Source organism: Melopsittacus undulatus, chromosome Z, assembly GCF_012275295.1.
Source record: "Melopsittacus undulatus isolate bMelUnd1 chromosome Z, bMelUnd1.mat.Z, whole genome shotgun sequence".
In the NCBI taxonomy this organism is placed as follows: domain Eukaryota; kingdom Metazoa; phylum Chordata; class Aves; order Psittaciformes; family Psittaculidae; genus Melopsittacus; species Melopsittacus undulatus.
Window position 1 is genome coordinate 56259087 of NC_047557.1, and position 21801 is coordinate 56280887.

General features: G+C 38.4%; 1 protein-coding gene across 1 annotated transcript in view; it reads right to left on the reverse strand.

The window, feature by feature from the left end:
- Nucleotides 1–21801, reverse strand: part of SVEP1 (sushi, von Willebrand factor type A, EGF and pentraxin domain containing 1) — a 131036-nt gene that overhangs the window by 105764 nt on the left and 3471 nt on the right. The window contains exons 2-3 of the mRNA XM_005154848.3: nucleotides 7468–7723; nucleotides 6072–6248 (exon numbers count right to left, since the gene is read on the reverse strand). Coding sequence (XP_005154905.1) covers nucleotides 6072–6248; nucleotides 7468–7723 — 433 coding nt within the window. The remainder of the gene's footprint in view (nucleotides 1–6071; nucleotides 6249–7467; nucleotides 7724–21801) is intronic.

The following is a 21801-nucleotide window of genomic DNA, read 5'->3' on the forward strand; positions in this document are numbered from 1 at the left end:
CATTACTGTAATGGCTTGGAAAGGTCACTGTCTTGAACTTTACTGGTTTTAAAAAGTTTTTTAGACAGGCTGAATCTTTAATATTTCACTTTGGAAACAATTAAGTTTACATAATCTCAAACAAGACAACAATTCCCTACCAAAACAAAGGAAAGCCCCCAACCAATAAGAAAATAAAATCCCAATTTCCACAGGGCTTTCTTCCTACTTATATTTATAAAATGTACACTTAAAGAATGTTTTGCTACTGTTGCCCTTCAAAGGTTTCACATGGGAAAAGCAGATCATAGAGGTTTTACAGTACTATAAGAAACACTTCAGTAATTGACAAAGTCTGTTATCACTTCATACAGGCTGTGCATTAGGAACCTTTTCGGTATCACTTTTTGGGTAGAAGGTCAGAAGGCTTCAAGGAGTAAACTCAGCAAAAGAAATTCCACTGCCAGAAATGCCCCATCTTCATAAAGCAGGTTGTACAGGTGGGAAACAAACTGGTGTCAGAAGCCATGTAAAATGCAAGCAAAACCACTGCAGTGACACATAAACTAACATTCACCTCTGTCAGACTCATTCCTACAAAAAAAGAAACCCACCTGACATGAAGATTTTACTGAATTATGCTCAAAATTTATGCTTTTAGATTTCCAAACCAAAGAAATTTAGCTCTATTGTTCGCTCCATTATGAAAAAAATTGCAGCATCCCGATCCTTTATTCACCCAGCCTTTGCTTTGCTTCCTATAGCAACAAGCAGGAGAATCCCTACCTGAATTTCCAAAAGTAAAGGGGGAAATACTATGCTTCAGGGGACAAGTTCTTGAAATAGCAGATTTCAATGTAAAGAAACCTCTGCATGCTTCCAGATTTATTTATTTTCCACATAAAATATCTGTAAATGCCTTTTTTCTTCACTCTTTATGCAAACAGTAATTACGATTGCTTTTGCATTATTTAAGTCATAAAAAAAAATTAAAATATAATTAACCTACTAAACTTCCATAGCCTTGTCTGTAGCACTTGCTTCTGCTTCCCATACAAACCTTTATCCACTTGTCTTCCAGTATCCCCAGTGCAAAACCAGATCAGTTTACATTTCTTCTGTACTTACTCATCATGTTACAATATCCTCACTAGAAAAACACTCATTTACATTTCTTCTGCACTTAACCATCATGATGTTATGCTCAAATTGTCACCCATAACAAATCAAGTAAGATTTATAAGAAACAGAAAAAATACACAGAATGACAGCAAGGAATGTTTTTGCCAATATTAATTAGGTATCAATTCACTGTTGCTTAGTCATGGGTATTTTGCATTCTTCCTCTTGCTTTACATCCCTGATTTCTTATTTGCTCTTCTCCTTACATGACAGTGAGTCATTTTAACACAGTATACTCGTAACAGAACCTTTGCATATTATCACAGACAAAAAGCCACTAAAGAGAGGGTGTAACAGAAGAAGCCTCTGCTTGGGAGAAATAAATTACAAATAAAAAGAGTAAAATATACAAAGGAATCTCATCCCCTAAAAGGGTTACAGAAATGGGCCTATGATGAGAAAGCTGTCAGGCAAAAGGCGAAAATCACTGACAGGACTCTCCAGTCAAGCTCTTTGTCTTAACAATAGGTAAGTCCAACTGCAAGTCTCTCCAAATTGCTCAGGTTTTGTAAGCATTAACGAAGCATGTACATCCTAACTTCCTTGCTTAATTGTAATCCAAGTTCTTCCAACTCATCCTTGTTTAGAAGTTTAATTTGCTTTCTTCTTTCTGGTAACCAAGACCTGCAGGTTTATGTGGCACAAGGTAAGACACTAGTAACCATTTTGCATTTTCCTCAAGGAGATCCTTCAATTGCCAGTTTTCTGTAGGCCTCAGGAGAAGACTTCTTTCAGTGATAGGTATGGTAGAATTAAAGAGTGTTTTTCTGATTTAGAACTTAAAAAGACAGAAGACGAACCAAAACAAACTCCTGTCCAGTTTTAAGAGGTAGATTTAATAGATGAAAACATGAAATGGCACTGCCAGAACCATTGCTGAAGAGTACAGCCTATGTTATGTGTTGTAAACTCTGGATGTCTTGGGGTTTAGAGGGATCTTGCAAACTTAGTTAAAATTTCTGTGTGCAGTATGACAGGTGCAGAATGGCTGGTGAAGCTTCGCTAAGCCAGTAACTCGTAAAGGGTAGCTAAAGAAACACTTCTGAAAAGGAGTATTAAGAAAGGGTGACTCAGCTTCCAGCATGATAGAAGCTCATATAAAAAGGGAGGAAAGACACAGGATGGCAGAAGAGATGTTTAGCTTTCTTTGACTAAGCCATAGGAATCACAGCTGGAATTAAGGTTCTTCCTGTCTAACTAGAAAGCTATTAAACTCATGAACATCAGGTTTTGTTTTGCATTATCATACAAACAATATTGAAAATCTCATAGAAAAAAAATGCTGTGCTGAAAACTGGGTCCAAAATGCGAGAAACCACAAAATGTGAATCTTCCCTGCCTTGCTGGACCCAACATTTCCCCAAAGTTTGAAGTCTTTTCAGTAAATATGTTCTGAATTAAAATTTGTAAAAAAGGTAAGTTTTCACATTATTTCAATTTTCATTTAAAAGCTCATTATAGACCTAATCCATGTCCTGTTCTGCAGGCAAAACTGTTGCTTTAGTGGCTGTGCAGATGATAACTGATATGCCATATACTTCTAAATCAAAACATAGGTAACCAATTGAATACTCATACATGTGGTGACATTCTACACTTTAATAATTATGCCCAAGTAGTGAACCAAAAATAAAAGAAGAAAGAGTTAGCATATACTAGAAGTATTTAATTTCCTAGTTCTGCCCTGCCAGCTGCACATCATGGATACATTGTGCTGCAAAAAATGGGGTCCACACATTAAAGAAACTAGTGGCTGTAAGACAAGTTTCCTGACCCCAGTAACAGTGGTGCTCCTTAGGAGGTACCTGATGAGATGAACATAGTGGCTATCATCCTTCAGTTGCATCATCATGAATTGTCATCCAATCCAAGAGCCTATGGGGGGGGGGGGTTGGAATTGGATGATTCTTAACGTCCCTTCCAACCCAAACCACTCTATTTTTGCTGAACTCTGCATTTTTGTTTGGTTGTTTGTAGTCTGAAACTTAACATTTGCAATCAATGAAAGGAAGGAGAAGAAAGAGTGAAGTGCTATTGAAAAGGAGGTGTTTATGTAGTCTTAATACTCTTAATATTTGTTGTACCTCTGTCTTCCTCTTCCTTCCTTTCTCACAATTGTCACAGATGTCTCTGGCTGCATGAGGCTCCCAGTGTGGGCCAAGAAGCTTTTGTTTGGTTTGCTTTTTAAAGTAAGAGAACAGTCAGTCTGTTCTTCCTCCTGTGGCACATCAACAACATTACAAAGAACAGAAGGTGGACATTGAAGCCAATTTCTGCTTTTTGGCACAAAGCTTGTGGCTCCTATTTTGTTCTAGAGAAGCTTTCTAGGGTGTTTCAGGTAATTAGGAAAGTAAAGAACTGTTCTAATTTTTACGTAGTTATTCTGATACCTCACATTTAAAATCATTAACAACAGTAAAGTGATATAATGTGTAGGAACATGAGCATACCAAAAATAACATCAGAAAATAACCAAAGTAGTAAAAAGAACAGATGTTGCTGCAGAAGAATATTCTCCCATCTTATAGAGAACTCTTTAAAAAGCCTACTGTATTAAGTAAACATAGGCTAGTAGAGTATCTGCAAATTTAACTAATCAAAAGCTGAAAGGAGTCCAATTAAAACGTAAGTCCTGTCACTGTAAACTTGCCAAAAGTCCTTTTGCACATTATATATTGAAAAAAAGTTAGGATGCGTTCCTAAGATTCCTTATGCTTTACAAATCCACAGCTGTGCTCAGCTGGGAAACATTAAAAAAAAAGGTTGGAATCTTTTTCAGAATAAAAGATTCCAAAACATGCTGGTTTTCCTTTAAAGAACACGTTGCCTTTTGTTTCTGTCTGTCTTAAAGAAGAATACAATAGCTGAACAGCAGACATATTTCAAAGAACACGCTTGACTCATTCACATCAAGTTCTTCCTGAAATTATGTATCCATCTTCAGTTATCTTCACATATGCACCAGATGGCTGCAATCATCAGCTTATTTGCAGTGTATTTAATACTAACCCCTTTTATTAGAAGCACCTGCCGATGATGTCAAAATGAAACTTTCCTCTGCATTTGCAAAGTACAATTTAAAGAATGGTACTTTATCCTTCTTAGTGACACTTGAAAGCTATACTCACCCCATCAAAAGATCCTTTAATGTAGAAACAGTAACTCTAAAACAATTGCTATCTTTAGGAATAGCTTAAAACAATATTAAATGATACAAGCCACAGATATAGGCAGAAATGCTGCATTTAATTTGTTCAATAGCTTACTAGTGCATTGGAAGCAGAACAGGTTACTAGGGCACTTGAAGGGGAGGAAATTTACTTCAATTACAAAAGAAAAAATTACTATGAAAATATTATTTTGAATGAAACAAATTACTATTACAATTGAAAATAGGCAAAATAGAAGCAGATTTTCATTCAGAGTTAATTTCGAACATAAGGAAGCTGCACCCACTTACATAAAACAGAATTTTGATCTAGTGTGCTGGTGCTGACATTGACTTTAATTACATTCTTCTACTCATGTTGCACTGAAACCCCAATGCACTCAGACTGGCCAGTGTGAGTGCCGCATTTACAGCTTACCTACTTACCTTAATACAAGACAAAGAAAAGATGCTCCAGAGGCACAAGGGGAATTAAAGGTGATAATTGTCAGGAAGTATAATACCACTGGTCAACTTCCCAACACAAACATTGGGGTATCTCTGTTCCTGCCCTGGTGATAAACATGACTTTTCCCTCATCATGTACTTGTCATGTCTGGATCCCTCAGTGTATGCTTATAATCCTCCCTGTACAGGCACACAGCCATCACAGTCTCCACTAAACCTTCTGAGGAAGTTCTTCAGCTTCTAGTCACAAACCTGCCTGTGTCTGTTCTCTGAACAGAGCTACCAAGTCTTCCAATTTACATCAAGAGACTCTCTATATGTAATGAAAATGACATTTAAAAAAGCAGTATGGCCCTCACAAACAGCTATACAACCATAGTCTATGTATCCACTGCAGTTAGTTCAGGCCCCATGAGGAAAAAACTCAAGAGATCTGTTACCTGTAGAATATAACTGAGAATGCACAAATACAAAAGGAAATACTGTATTTTCCTTCTCATTGAGAAATACTTGATTTTAAGCACTTCTTTTGTCCAGCTCACACAACAAATTTAAGAGTTCAGATACACTTTAACAATTTTGAAACTTCTGTCCTAGAGAAATCAACAGGGTTGGATAAAACCTGCATACCTTCTCTGACAATAAAGAGTTGCATATTGTTGCTATTTCAACTGTAGACTTTGAATGCAAACTCATAACAGGACACATCCAAAAAGCAGTAATAACAACAATCTCAGCAAGATGTGATAACAAGTTTCTGTTTAGTGACCCACAAGCCTTTTTCCTCTGTAGTAACTGAAAGTCAACATGAGAGAATTAAAGAACATTTAGTTTACTGTAAGTTTCTCCAAGGATTTATCCTGCAAAGGTCCACACATTTAGCCCCTGTCCAAACAGGAAAGTTTATGAAAGTTCAAAAACTTGTCAGCAAAATTCACAAAGGAAAAATTTACTATGAGGATTTGAGTACAAAAAAGCATTACCTCAGACTCAGTAAACTCTAGTGACAAAACTGCTGGTGAGCTGTGTTTTAGGCTCACAGAGTTTTACTGTGTCGTAATATTTGCCTCTTTCGTGTGCATCTCTTTTGGCTACTGCTGGAGATAAGGTACAAGACAAGTTTGACTGCTAGAACTATCCTATGTCTTCAGTCAGATAAGAGTTTTCCAACAGCCTCAAATGCATTCTTATCCAGGTTCACAGCCATAATTCAAAACAGCTTTTCACTCCAAACTAGATTAGCTGTGAAATCAGGCCACAGAGAGAAAACCAAGCACTAAGACATGAGACTCACCTGTGCATTCATGTTGTAGTCCTTTCCCGTAGTATCCTTTTTCACAGATGCACTCAAACTGGCCAGTGTGAGTGCCGCATTTACAGCTTGCCATGATGTCGCAGCAGTTTTCGTTTGCCTCACAGAGATATGAACAGTGGGAGATATCTTCTTGGATATAGCTGCCAGAAGGCAGGTCTGAAACAATTTATTTATCAATTATTTATAATCAATTTATTCACAAAAAATCCAATCAAAAGTCCTCCCACAGCCTCACATTATCTCATTAGTGAAACATTTCTTAATCACCTTAGGTTCCAGCTCTAAGCACTAGCAATAGCAACATGAAGCAGAGCCTTACTATATTCAAAATGTAAAGAAAAAAAAAAAGGTGTTTCTATTCTGGTAAAATGCTCCCTGAAATCCATGGTGAAAAGGTCTTCAGACTTTCTCACCCAGCTTCGTTTCAGTCTAACACTGCCAGAATGCAATCTTACTCCCAAAAAGAAGCTGCTGAGACAGCTTCTCCCAGCTTTGGTAAATGTCACCTTTGGTACCAGGAAAACATTTGGTCATACCATGTATGACTAGTAGGCCATTACTAAAAACCAAAACACTTTCCTTTGGCACATTCACATTAAACTTTACCTGGAACAAACAGAACACCAGTAAAGCAACCTACTTATGCAAAAGTAGCATACTTTTAAAAATTTTATGTGGCAGATAAATGCTAATGGCTTGTCTGATGCATGTTCTAAACCTCAGTCAAGCAGCACTGGCTTTCAAAAGAAGGTCTAGTCATGTGTTTCACTTACTAATATAAACTTAAGTTTTCAGGAAAAACTTTTTTTTTATGAATATAGTAGTCTAGAAAAAAGGATAAAACCATAGTCAAAACTCCTTTTCCACCCCTTGTTCTTTCCATTTTTATTGAATGTATAAGGTCATAAACTGTATTTACCCTTATATAGAGAGATCTAAATTAGTTCTGAATAGGCTAGCTTCTGTTGCTCTGTAAAATACCAGAAGCTAGTAAGGCTACTCCTAATGTGTGTATTAGGTGCCTCTTTTTGACGACCATGTATCTGACTACAAGGTTAACATATTCAAGTGAAAGTTACACTGGGACAAGAACATAGTCTGCTCTTTGTGGACAAAATGAAGATTTGACTGGAAGTATGTATATACCAGTGAGGAGAATTTGGCTCATATTTTGTTGATGATGAGTTAGTCAAACATACAGTTTATCCTTTTACCTAAGCAATGAACCTTTACCTCTGCTAGAAAGTAAGAGGGGGAAAAAACAAAAAAAAAACCAACACTACATGAAATGTAATTACATGACTGCACTGGAGATCTTTCTATGCAGACATCTATACCCTCTGTAGACTCCTGAGGTTATTTAGTACATTAATACCTTCATGAAGAGCCCTGCGTGCCAGAGCTTCAAACTCAGTAAAACTGTGAAGAAGGTAACAGTGATCTTCTTTTGGATGGGATGCCATGTCATTCAGCTCTCGAATATTCCCCTGCCATATCCCAAAGGTGAAGATCTCTACCCCAAATTCACGCAACGATGCTGCAATTGGTCTTGGGTCTCCCCCATTGGAATATCCATCAGTAATAAGAAATATCACCTTTGTGGCATTTCCACGGGCATGCCGCAGTATTTGCTGGAAAAGAAAATGAAATTGCACACCTCAGCAAAGGGTTAGTGCTGGCTGACCTGCACACTACTTCCTTCATGAACTGGCTCTTATTTGAATTATATGGCTACATTCAGTCCTTGCATGACTACTTAGTATAACAAAGATCAACATTCACAAGTAGAGCCTATAACCAGATATGGCTCACCACTGTGACCAACTGAAGTGTGTCTCAGTCTGTACAACCACAGAAATCATTATATGATCTGAAATGAGACACTTTTCACACTGACTAAGTCACTCATGCGTCAGACAGCAATAATCCTGACCAATGCTTTAGCAACTTCCTTCAGACTGCAGTTTGAATAGCTAATACAGACATTGAAAATCTAGTGCAAGACTCATGGGACCAAAGTTCAGATGCTGCCAACTGTCTTAATGCCATGGGAGTGATGTGGTTCCTTATCAGCTGCCAGTCTGGTCCATGTTGCTTTTACATTCAGCACATGTATGCCATTTGGTTCCAAACTTGCTTGACCATTCAGGCAAGTGAACACCTCACCAAATCCCACCATGAAAATATGCTGCAAACGGTGGCACACCCCCTCTCATTATCATGGCTTTCAGGGTGTAATCTATGGACAAATCCTCCATAGCCTGTAAATGGTAACTAAGAACAAAAATAATTTTATTAGGATTATTTTGCTAGGAAAAAGAAGTCACAGATGTATTGGAAAATTTTAGAGACTGACAGATCTATTAGAAAATTTTGGGTGAAGAATTAGTCAAAACCATAGATACAAATGCTGGAAACAGCTCTCACACACAATAACAACTTCTTACATGAGGAATTTATGAGTGGTTAAAATTTCCACTGTGATCACCTGGCCACAGGCCTGCGAATTTTGTAGTTCCACAGGTTCCTTCCCATGATCCCTCTACCATTTCCTTTGTAAAAGTTAAAATCTATTGATTTTTCTAGAAAAAGAGAACAGTGGCTGTGTCATTCTCTTCCCACATAAGGCAGATGGAAAAGAGTTATTTACCCAGTAACCCCACAAGAAATCTAATAGTGTACGAATACACAGAGAACATGCCACAGAACATGTATATATGTGTGCACGGATATGAAGGAAAAGGTAGTGACGTGGAAGAGATTTTGTCAGGAACAGCATTCCTCAAAAGAAGCATCTCATGTACCTGAGGTGCCATGCAAAAATGCCTGATAAAGTTTCCTAAGCCTCTCTCTATGAACAGGCTTCAGAAACTGATGGTTTGTTATAAGTTCCTACTCATTACCAGGCTAGTAAACTCTAAATAAAAGCAGAAAATTTGGGTATATCTCCTATTAAACAAGTTTCAGAAGAGTGACCATGCACAGGATGACTTACTTCCCTAAATGCACCCTCAGCCTGCCTCCTACAGTAAGCTACTGAATCTTTACTACCCACACAACTGCATCTGGAAACTGGAAACTGCAGCTGGAACCTGGAAAAATAAGCAGTCCTCAAAATGGTAATTTTATGCATAGAAAACAAACTCCAAAGCTTAAAAACAATCATTAGCACCTCCTATGGCATCATGCATTCAAGGACTGAATGTCAAATCAGAGACAACAGTCATGAAATTTAACCAGGTAATCAGTTGAAAAGAAATAAAGTGACTAAAAGAACACTCTGTTGTCTTTATTGTGTGCAAACTGCTTGCTCCTAAGAGATTAAAATCCTTCTATCTGTATCTCCCACCATGGCAACTGCTGTTATGTTGGTGATACATCTTTGTTTTTCTTGCACATCTGAGATAACAAACATGATCTAACATATTTTAATGTCATCTTACAATTTGATCCACTAAATTATACGGCCCACTTCTAATTTATTGCTAAACTTCTCCCAACAATCATTGAGATTGTTGGTTATTTTAACCCCAGCATAGTATTCCCCATTTATCCCTACGGAATTGTGCTCTTCCTTCCAACAGTTTGCCAAGATCCTTTTAGTTTGTTCGTCATAGCCTCAAAACCTGCCTGTGGTTCCCTTCACCCTGCTGCCATCTACAGATTTCGTAAGGATCATTCGTTCCAATACTTCACACAAAACATCTGTGATTCAGTAGTGCTCAAGTGAGGACATGCCCACAGATTCCCGCCCACTTCATCCTTCCAATTTGACAGTGCTCCTGTGCTAATTACTCTCTGAACATGTTTGGTTTTGGACACAAGCAAAGCACCAGCAAAAATGTGCTGTTAAGATGCTATGAGCTAGAAATCACCCTATGGAGTGACCACTCATAATCAGCCACAGTCTGTAAGAGTGTAAGTATGGAACCACCACCAATCTTGTCCTTGCTGTAAAGCAGAGAATTTGAAGGGGTTTCTTTCTCTTTCCTGTGTGAATTTACCCCAAAGTAATTTGCATGCTGACTTTCATCTTGGTAGCATGAAAATTACTATGGTGTTTATTTAAATAATAGATTCTACCATGCTACAAATCAATACAAAAGATCACATTTGACAGATGCTCAAACAATACTCCAAAAATCATGCTGTTGTCTGATGAGTAGTAAATGTATTTAAGCCACCCTTAACAAATACGAATTCCAAAAACGGAGACAAATTGAGTTGAGTAGTTTTATTACAAAATCTTTAAGTAAGACTTATTGAGTAAAACTGTCTTTCAGCTCAATCAAAAGCTTACAAGAGCGCAAAGATCCAGCAGAGATTTTACAGCCTTTCTCTGCGAGCCAGACCATATTTCAGGACAATTTGATTTTGATTTGGCAATTCACTGATTTCAGGTAGATGCTAAACAAAAATAAGCATACACACCATAAATCCAAGAACAGACAATTGGCACCATGATCTGAAAGACTGCCAAGCAATGTTTTGCTGTTGGGCTTGATTTTATTACTTATGCAAAACTCAAAGGGAGTGAAACCAAATTCCCTTGCAGACACAAATACCCTTTACAAAGCAAACCTTTCCTCATGTTGCTCAAGTGGAAATCCAGAATAAAGTGAAAAACCACAATGAGCGGAAAACTCAAGTGAAAAGAATCAGGAAGATGAAGACAAGGCAAAAGATAACATGAAGACAAATCGCAGGAAAAAATACAAATGCTTCACTTCTAAATGCATCCTGAATGGGATGCTCTATGACAAGTACCATCGCAGGCAGAGAGCGTAGTGCTATTTATAATTAACAAGTATAATTAATATATTTAGCATTAACTGTGCTCTTTTAAAACAGGATGTAAACAACTTACGTGTCTGTGTAACTTCTTAAGTATTCAGGCTGAAACGCTCCATTCAGGATATTTGTCTTAAGCTGTTTCAATGAAACTGCCTTTTATTTCAAAAAGCGAGATGAGGAAAAACATATGTTCCATCTGTACTTACTTGGTTTTGGCAACTCTAGCATCTCTGCGCTTTGCAGAAGGAACTTCCAAACTGCAAATCACATTTATAACAAAGGTGGAATAATAGGCCCCTAATATATGCAAGTTGTGGAACTTGTGTAACAGAGGAAGAAACCACAACTTGCACAGGATTGAGAGACATAATGGAGATTGCCAGTGCAACTCTCTTAAGATCCCACCTATGTTCAGCTTGCTCTAGCAGAAGATGATTTCAACTCATAATTATGTTGTAACACATACAGAAGTCAGAACAAAGCTTAATTCTGGCAGGCCGTGGCTTTGCAATTTCAGGAACATCCTTTCAGCACTGTTTCCCTCTGTGCACTGCACAAAGCTGCACAAACTGCTGATGATGCTAGTGGACAGCATTACACATTTCCCTAGTTTTTCAGCAAGTGATACTCATATTAGTCAGCAATCAAAATTCTGTATTTCCCCTAAATGCAGAGACGTGCCTGCATGGCCAATGAACAAACTAGCTTGAGTCCCAGCAGTCTAGCCAGGACAACATTGATCTTAGACAGAACTATTTAATTCTAAATAGTAATTTATCAGGAATCTCTGCTTTACAGAACTAGACTGTCACCAATGCCCTCTGAAACTTCTGTGCTGAGTACAGAAACTCTCCATGTCTTTCTATGCAACTGAGAAAGGTTCCCTGGAAACAGACCTCAAGAACAGTAGCTTACCAAGTCCTCTTAAAATATGTAGGTCACCAGAATAAGTGGGAAGCACCATAAAAAGACCATTTTTGAGTGGCAAAAACCCTTAGCTACATGATCTTGAGATAAAGCAAGCAGCCAAGAACTTTTCTGTCCTCAACATCTCAAAGGACAGACTCTCTGGGGCAGCACTTCTGTCACACACAGGCACAAACCGAGCAACAGGTGAGAGTGCATGAAGCTGTCTTCTGGCTACCTGAGGACTCAAATATTTGGGCACCAGTGGACCAAGTAGAGAAAAGATAAATGAACAGGCAGGATTGCTACATATTACCCCTAGGAATCAAAACAAAGCCACTGAACAGCTTGGCCCTCATGTCTTGCAGCTGTTAACTCTAGACACAGACTCTGCTGTACAACAGCAAAGGAAAAGAACAAGGAAAGAAAGAATTCATTCAATATTTGAGACACAAGTTTACTTCTAAATCACCTGTATATGCCTGGCAGTCCACTCAATGTTTTGTTTCCTTCTGTGAAAGCACAGTGACATAAGGGACAGGATACCATCCAGAGCTGCCACCAACCCAAGTAACAGCCTGCACTGCTCTGCCTCTTCAGTATTTGTGTGGCATTTCACTTCATTTTTGCTTCCTTTAACCCCAACTCACATTCCTGTATTTCAAGACAGAGCTCTCCTTCCTTCTCCAGAAAGTAATTTTGAGTGTCGTTGGTTTCCCAACAGCAATTTCACATATTTTAAAGCATCTCTTCACTTAACCTCCCAGTTTATATGCACAGAGATGGTTTCATATATTTAACCAGTACCCATCAACTTCATAGACTGCATCAGCATAAAGATGAGGTATTTTCCTGACACGGCTCTGCAGCTCTTTCAAAAATTGTCAAGTTCTTCAATAAACAAAGCTTAAAAGGCTACTAAAGAGTACTCAGAGGGATCCTGAGGATCTGTTTCTTTGGTATGAATATCCACATCTGCTTCCAATTTTACCACCAAATGAAACTGAGCACAAGCCATAACTCAAAATAAGGTGCTAAATGACTTGTTTAATTGAGAAAACAGCTCATGTGGTCCCTACTGTAAAGTAATAGTAAAGGATAAGTACAAACAAAATAAAAAATTAATGCTATTGATGATTGCAAAGAAATGCATGGGCCACAAGAAACACCTTGTCTTTGACTGATTCAGTACTCATTTTCTTGTCTGCACTTCTTTCACTGGACTGATAGGTCAGTTTCAGTAATCCTTCCAGATCTTAAATAAAACATTCTTTTCACATTAGCAAAAACTTATTGCCATCTGTATTGTATTCAGTCTCTTATTTAGTGTGTACAAATACCTGGCAGGCTTGTCATTTTCTGTGTGCCAATAACAAACCTTAGAATTAAAAAAATTAAGTCTTTTTGCAACAGAAAAGTTGTCCTACAAAATCCTCCTCTAGAATTTCACTAAGGTAAGGCAAAACAAAATCCTATCAGTACAGTCACAAAACCAGCTAAATATCTATCTTTTGTGGTTTTAATACAGAATTAGTAATACAAAATCAGGGGATGAGTACCATCCAAGACCAAAGAATTCTTCAACCATTTGACACCCACAGCAATGATGTCGTCAAAGTTCTCTGTTACTGCCTCAATTACATCTTCTGTATCTAACCTGTAAACATTAGATCTTGGGCCTGACCTCTGTCCTTACCCAGTGTTTTGCTATTAAGGAATATTTCTGCTATTTGGAATTGCCAATTAATACATTTGTCTAAAGGGAAATAAACTGTGATGTGTTAATCTGTCTCACTTTACAAACTAAGCCCTAGATAACATGAGACAGAGCCAGGATTCTTGCCAGGAGAAACCTGCCTTCAAAGGTTTAAATCGGAACCTAGCTTTCAAAATAACATTATCCAAGCGTTCATCACAAAAATTACACTCCTCCTTGTATACCTTGTAGGGAATATACTACCTAAAGGCTACAAAGGGAATGTTATTTATTATAGCTCACTGCACCTCAGAAGTGCAACATAAAGCCCTCCATTAAAAAGCCATTCAGCTCTGCTATAATAGTAGACCACTTAAGGCTAAATTTGTTTTCACCCTAGGAATTACATAAAACCTACATGCCACAGAATGAGTAGAGGGTCAGGATCGCCTCCTTCGACCTGCTGGTCACGCTCCTTTTGACGCAGCCCAGGATACAGTTGGCTTTCTGGCCTGAGAGTACACACTGCTGGCTCATGTTAAGTTTCTCATCAACCAACATCGTCAAGTCCTTCTCTGAAGCACTGTTCTCAATTTCTCCTCCACCCAACCTGTAGCTGTGCCTGGGATTGCCCTGACCCAGGTGCAGGACCTTGCACTTTGGCATAGTTAAACTTCCTAAGGCTGGCATCAGCCCACCTCAAAAGCGTGTCAAGGTCCCTCTGGATGGCATTCCTTCCCTCCAGCGTATCTACTGAACACACAGCTTGGTGTCATCGGCAGACTTGCTGAGGGTATACTCAATCCCACTGTCCGTGCCAGCGACAAAGATGTTGAATAAGATCCCAACACCAATCCCTGAGGGACACCACTCCTTACTGGTCTCCAAGTGGACATTGAGCCATTGACCACAACTCTTTGCGTGCAGCCATCCAGCCAGTACTTTAAGCATGGAGTGGCCCACCTATCAAATTGATTTCTCTCCAATTTTGAGACAATTATGTTATGCAGGACAGTGTCAAACACTCTGCACAAGTCCAGGTAGATGACATCAACCGCTCTGCCCCTATCCGTCAGTTCTGTAGCACCATCATAGAAGGCCACCAAATTGTTCAGGCAGGATTTCCTCTTTGTGAAGCCATGCTGGCTGTCACCAAGAACCTTGTTGTTTTTCATGTGCCTTAGTATGGTTTCCAAGAGAATCTGCTCCCAGATTTTGCCAGGCACAGAAGTGAGACTGACTGGTCTGTAATTCCCTGGGTCATCCATTTTCACCTTCTGGAAAATGGGGGTTATACAGTTATATTACAGAATTTAACTATATATAATATAATGTAATTACTACTAAACTTATAATAAAGTGAATAAATTATACCTCATTAGAATCACAGAATCAGCTAGGTTGGAAAAGACCTTTAAGATTAAGTCCAACCACTACCCCAGGACTGCCAAGACCATAATTATCTAAATCGTATTACCAAAGGCCTCATCTATATGATTTTTGAACACTTATTAAAAAACCCTAATCTCTAAAAAGAAAAAAAAAAGAACACTAACAAGAAATGAGAAATTAATGAAAAATTAATGAAATTTGTTATTGACAAGAGATTTTGAAATTCATTCTCAGTTATACAAAAAACACAAAGAAAGTTAGAAAAGGACAAAAGAAATGAGAAGCTAATGAGAAATGAATCTCTTAGTTTCTTGTGGACAGCTTCAGAAGTGGATCTGCAAGTCACTCACACACAGAAATAACAATGTAAATCCTTTTGCAATGTTCCTTTGCTTTCTTCCTGCCTGCAGGTAAAACATTCCAAATCTGGGAGGAAATTCTGTGTAAATAAATATTCTGTAAAGAAAAAAATCAGTACTGGGAGTAACCATAGTTTTTGGTGGAGATGAGGCATCTTATCACTGAATCCTGAGCAATCCTAAGGAAGCTGGTCATCTCACAAGACTAACACAAAGTTAGGGGATGACAAATACTGTTCCCCTTAATCACAATACAAATGTTACATAAAGGACCTGGCCATACCTCCTCTGCACTCTCTCCAAAACAGCAAAGCTCCGATTTCACAACCTTTTCTTTTGGTCACTGAATACTGCTACTTTCACTGCTCTGCTCAAGTAAATCTTATCCTCTCTTCAGGTTTGTGACCCCTTTCAGAAGAGCAACTAAGAAATATTCCACAGTTAGAGGTTTTGGTTTCCACTCTCTTCTACACTGTTACACAGCTCTAGAGAACCAGCTGTTACCTACAGAGATGAAATTAACTAATATAAAAGGTTTCCTTGACTACTCCCTTAGCAGGAACTGCACTTGTAACCCAGGAAAAATGTGTATCTATAGAACCAATCCAGATATTTAAATAGCACTATATGTAACAGGCTGCTGAAGACAACAAGAAGTTAAAAAAAGTTATTTAAAATACACCTATTTCATGTTAGACTTGTATTACAATGATTTTCACTTCAGTTAAATAATGTACTAGCTCTACCAAGTATATTCTCATGATTAATTTATTCAACAATTGGTGGGTAATCAAAATAATTTCCTTAATCTATGCATGTATCTTTTAATCTTTCCTATCTTCTCATCTTCCTATCTTCCCCTTCTCCTATCTTCAACCTTCATCTCCTCCTTTACAGTGTCACCCTCTCAGCATGTAGTTATCTTCCACTTGTCTTTTATCCTTTTCTAACTTTATGTGTTTTTTGCATAATTGAGAATGAACTTCCCAATCTCTCATCAGTAACAAAGTGCAAGAATGCTAGTACGTTTTTGTGGTTTTTCTCAGCCACAACGCTTACCTTCTAAGCATCTCTGAGTGGATGCTCACTAGGTATGACCTGAGTAAGTCTCATTGCTGAGTCAGACATCCTCATTCTATAAATCAAAGCACAGAGGTATAAATGCCAGGCATGTTCATGGCCAGGAAACACAGGGACATTTCACCTTAGGAAAGGCTGACAGATCTTGTATTGTTCAACCTGAAAAAAGGAGGCTTGTGGTTGTCTTATCCATGACATAAATACTTAATGGGGAGGGAAGTAAAGAAGACAGATCCAGATTCTTCTAATTAGCAGCATAAGGGAAGAGGCACAAACTGAAATACCACAAATTCCACTTAAACAGAAGAAACAAGGGTGATCAACCACTGAAACTAGGTTTCCTGGAGATGCTGTGGTATCTCCATACCTGGAGATACTCATATTGCAGCTGCACACAGTCCTCAGCTATCTGGTCTTTCAGGTCCACTTTGAGCAGGGGGGGTGGACCAGATGGTCTCCGGAGGTGCCTTTCACTGATTCTATATTTTTGTGATATGGGAGGCATGTATTTGACTTCCGCTTCTTAGTATTTGTTATTAACCTAACCTTTATGCCTCTTTCTGCAGATCAATCAGCATTGATACTGCTTGTACTGCCTGTGCTACAATTTCAATTCTTTAAGTACTGTTGCACAGTTGAAAAGGGCCATTTCATGCATTTTGTATTTTTGAAAACCGAGTAAACTGTTCTTACCTCAGAGAGCAAAGCTGCACACTCCAAGTCTAAGAAAATCATCTTCACATTACACAAAGACTGTTTCTTCCCCCCCACCATCAAGAAAAAAGACCTAACACAACCCAAAATCATTCCTTTGGAATGATGGGAGCTACTACACAGAATTTTGACCTATACATTGTTTCACGGAGTGAAAGGAAGTGCCAGGAATGTTGGATCTGATGGCTTGAAATTAGGTGGCATGAAGTTTTGAGCTCTAACCTAGAACAGAATGCACCCTGTTTCCATGAAATAACTAACATGCGTACCTTCGCAGTTATATATTTATATTTATACATATATTCATAATCTTCTGTTACTCTGAGGTCTTCTAAATAGGTAATTAAAAGACAAGGTATGCTATGTACATAGCCATTTCCTCAGTTCTTAGTCCTGTACAACCTTTTAACAAGCTTATCAGCACTTTGAAAAGCTACTGGAAGCCTCATATGCTGCTATGCTCTGTGCTGTGTTCAAAATATTTCTTGCTAATAGATCTCAGTTTGATTTCAAAAATTAAAAATTCTAGTTTTCTTTGTGTGATCAATTCCCACCATTAATATAACCAAGATGTTACTTAAGTTCTCTAGTACTGCTCTGGTCTTCTGATAATAATAAAAAAAGGACTCAAAAATATTTTACTGAATACGTAATTAATCTTCAGGCATTTTCAGAGAGAGCACTCACACCACTATTTATTACTGCATCTGCCAAATATTTGTTTCTTTTGTGTTTGTTTTAAACATTCATTACTCTAAAAAAGCAGTGAAAAAAGCTGAAGAGTAATTAATTCCAGAAGGACAAACACAATTCATGACCTGGCCCATCTACTTCCAGCTCTCACTGCTCATTTATCTTCTGAATATCTTCTTTTGCTCCAGGACTGCTAGAATTGAGCAACATGGGCACAGAGATACCACTGATAAGAGCTGTCCCAGACCAGCTGGGTAAGGGGGAGCATTTGGGAGAGAAACAGGACAGCCAGTTGAACTCACTGCTTCACTATTGACACTGCATGGGCTCATCAGAGTGCCACAGCTCTGAATGTTAAAGCTTTGATTCAAAGAGGTTCTCCATCTTCCTGCCTGAGGTTACCAGAAAGACCCTCAACCAGAGGAACATCATAGTAATAAGAGGAGTTTTTGTTTCAGATTATGGTAATATCATAGAGAACCAGGAAGCTCAAAGACTTGAACAGGGTCTTGGTCACCTGAAGAGCCAACTCTTGGTAAAGAAAATGGTACTTTTAATTTCTGCACCTAGGACAGTCAGAAAACTCTGAGCATCACAAACATTCTGTCTTGCCTATAAAATCTAACTTTCAAATTCCAGTAAAAAAGCGGAACTGGACGACAAAGCATAAAAATGTGTCTGAGAACATGCAAAATATAATGCATACAGAATATTAATGCTGAAGTTCATGTCAGGAAATACTGTTAAATATGATGTATTGTGCTGGAAAGTTCTTCCTTCTGCTGTCTAGAACCACATACATCTTTGAATTCTGCTAATCAAATTCACAGTAGTGCAGGAAGCAATAAATATGCATCTCAAAAATTGAAGAACAAAAAAGAGAACGGTAACTTTAAGTTCTTTTGTGGGTTGATTTGCCATTTTTAGAGCCACCAAGTTGCATGAGCAAACTCCTCGGCCAGGAGTTGTGCAATAGTGTAAGTATGGTAACTTGAATGCTTTTGAGCCAGGTTTTAATAAGCCATAAACTTAGCATTAAAATACTGTACACCATTCCATCTTATAACAATTCTTTTTATACAACATTTTGCACTGCTGCTACTTATCCCTACTGCTAGTATGAACATATTGTTGGAGCATATTCAAGGTGTAAAAACCGTGGTTTGGGAGGGCACACAGTCCAAAGTGTTAAAGAGTACTGACAAGTGACTTTTCCAAACCATGAAAAACAATTCTTTAAAAAGCAATGAAGAACAGAACACTCACTAGCACATTCTGCCTTTTTTTGATTGGAGCTATCATGTTCATTGCTTTTAGGGATACTGGAGAAGGAAGACCATGGAGAATAAGGGAGAGGAAACAGGTTTTTAATTCAGGGTCTAGTGTATCTATATATCTGCAGCTTTCTACATATTCAACGGAGGGGGAAACACTGGAGTAAAGTGTTTCAGCACACCTAAATCAGAACTGCTCTACAGAGGCACTGCACATGGGGACAAACCTATCAGTGGTCTCTACTGGGATACAGGCTCCCAGAATGAGGCTCTTCCACCTGTGCCTGAAGCCAGGCTGTTGTTCTTTTGTACCTCACACTCATTAACTCAGTTTGTCCTGTTGAACTGATGAGGCAGAAGGGTAGGTAGCAATATCCTGCAGTGCTTCTTGCAAGGCATGCATTTCAGCATTTAAAAACTAAATTATGCTTAAGTTAAAGGGGAGATAATAAACGAGTAATCTGCTAAATAGCAGACCTCCAAATCACATACTTCTGCTTAGACCAAAATGCAGGACAGAAGTTTTGGAGCACAAAAAGATCAATTTCCAAAGAATAAGTTTTTAACCGAAGAAAACATTATCCCTTCTTACCCCAAGTATGATGTTACACAGAATACTTTCTGCCTGTCCTGGCCAAAAAGCCATATAAAAAATTAACTACTTAATAACTTCTTAAAGTAGCCCCATTTCAGGCTAGGCCTAAAGACAATGAACAGTGTGCAGATGTATATCTTGCCTCTGACCCTACTGTATTAGTCTTGTGAGCAAATCCTAAGTAGGACTGCAATATGCAGGACAAGTACTTTTCACAAACACTACACCGATTGAAAGCAGTGATTTAGAGCTGACATCAGTGATGGCTGATAGGAATTCTACTCTCAACTTGCTCTGTAATCACCAACTACCAGGTCTGAAATTTCAAAGGTGATCACAGAGGTAAACCAGATTGACTTCAGCTTTTTTCACTGTAATCTCTAATACAGACTCCAAAGACATACCAGAACTTAGACAGGCACACTGCTGTCAACTGGTCAGCTAACTCGAACTAACCTAAGCCATCACTAGATATTTACAGCACAATGCCAGAGACAGGCCAGAATCTGTTGCTCTCTCATTACTAGCTGGTGATTTTGCAGAGGTCATAGGAATAAAAATCCATACACACATTCGGGATAAACACACAACATACATGACTTTAAATGCTCATCTTGTCAATAACAAGATAGTACTTTCCTCAAACAAAAAATTTAAACCACTCATATGTTAAGAAAAGGATTTTCAATCACTGTTGCTTCAACTATTTTTTGTGTTAATTTCAAAATGAGATTCTGAATCTGAAAATGCATTCAAATCAAAAGCTGATTGCCCTAGGGGGTAACAATGCTGCATCTTGTACTTTCTGTTTTTTTTACATAAAGAAGAAACATAGCCACCATTACTTACTTAAACAAGCATTAAATAAGCATTAGAACTGTTTATCCTAAATTGATATGTGCTTACATTCTTTTGAGGGCCTTTGTTTTTTCATGTTTGTTAACTGGATGACAACAGAGCACTGAATTTGACATGCTGACTGGCCACTCCTCATGCTACCTAAAGATCAGATTAGATACAAAACCCAGATTGTTCATGAAATGCATCACCTGATTGTGTAGGTGCCATGACAGACCTCACACTTACATACACTGCTGACTTCAGTGAAGATGAATTACAAAAGCAAAACGGCCAGCTTTTTAACGCAACAATAATTACCAAAACACAGAGCTAGTCTACTCAGCTACTGCTTTGCCAAGCTATTCAGAACAATGGATTTGTCTCTTTAAGGGTGGCTGTACACCACCTCTGACTTCAGCTCGACAGCAGTGCACACCTACAACTCCCAAGTTAGTTCTTAAAAGAAATACTTCCCATTTTACTTTCAGTGAAAGACAGAAATAAGCCTGTCTCAGAAGCAAGGCTATGATTATTTTGTCAAGAGGCTGCCACAATAAGTAGTTTAAATAATTTCTGTTTTCATCTTTTCTAGCCACAACAATCAGTGCAGCTATAGGATGTTTAAATTGTCCATCAATAAAGACGGCACATCAATGCTGGTGCATATGTAACTGTGACTCTTGAGTGCTAAGACAAGAACACACCATTAAACTTCCACCACTGTATGACAATCCATCTTCTCTCTTTCATGATGGATCTCATAACAAATGCACATCCCTCCCACAAGGCCCAGTTGGTGCTGTTAGCAGTAATTATCTCTCAGGATGAGGAGCTCCAATCCAGATGCCTACAGCAGAGAAATCCAGCACTTCACACTACTGAGCTCTTTGGGCTTTAGATGCTTTCATTAATCAATCAGCACCAGAAACACTTGCTCAGACCTGTTTGTACTTTCTTCACTTCTGCTTCAGTTCTTCCTTGCTGTCACAACAGCTCTGCACCATTCCATAATACAATAAGCAATCTGCTTAACATTAACAGCATGTAGTCTGTGCTGTCCCACAAACTCACTATGTTAGAAAAACGTGAAGCCAAAGAGTTTTGATTGAGTGAGCTTAGTTCTTTTCCCCTTTCTTTTCCGCTTTCTTAGACTGCATTCATGTGCCTTAAAAGAAAGACATAAGCTAGATCAAGTGTGGCAAGAAATGCCAAACAGAGTCACAAACCTGAACACTGATAGCAGTTTAGCGTTCCTCATCAAGGTGCTGTGAATTGCCATTGTTTCTTGTAGTACATCCTTACTATTTCTGTGCACATCATAGAATTTGTCTTCAATCACCAGGATAGGAATGTCCCCGTGTGGTCC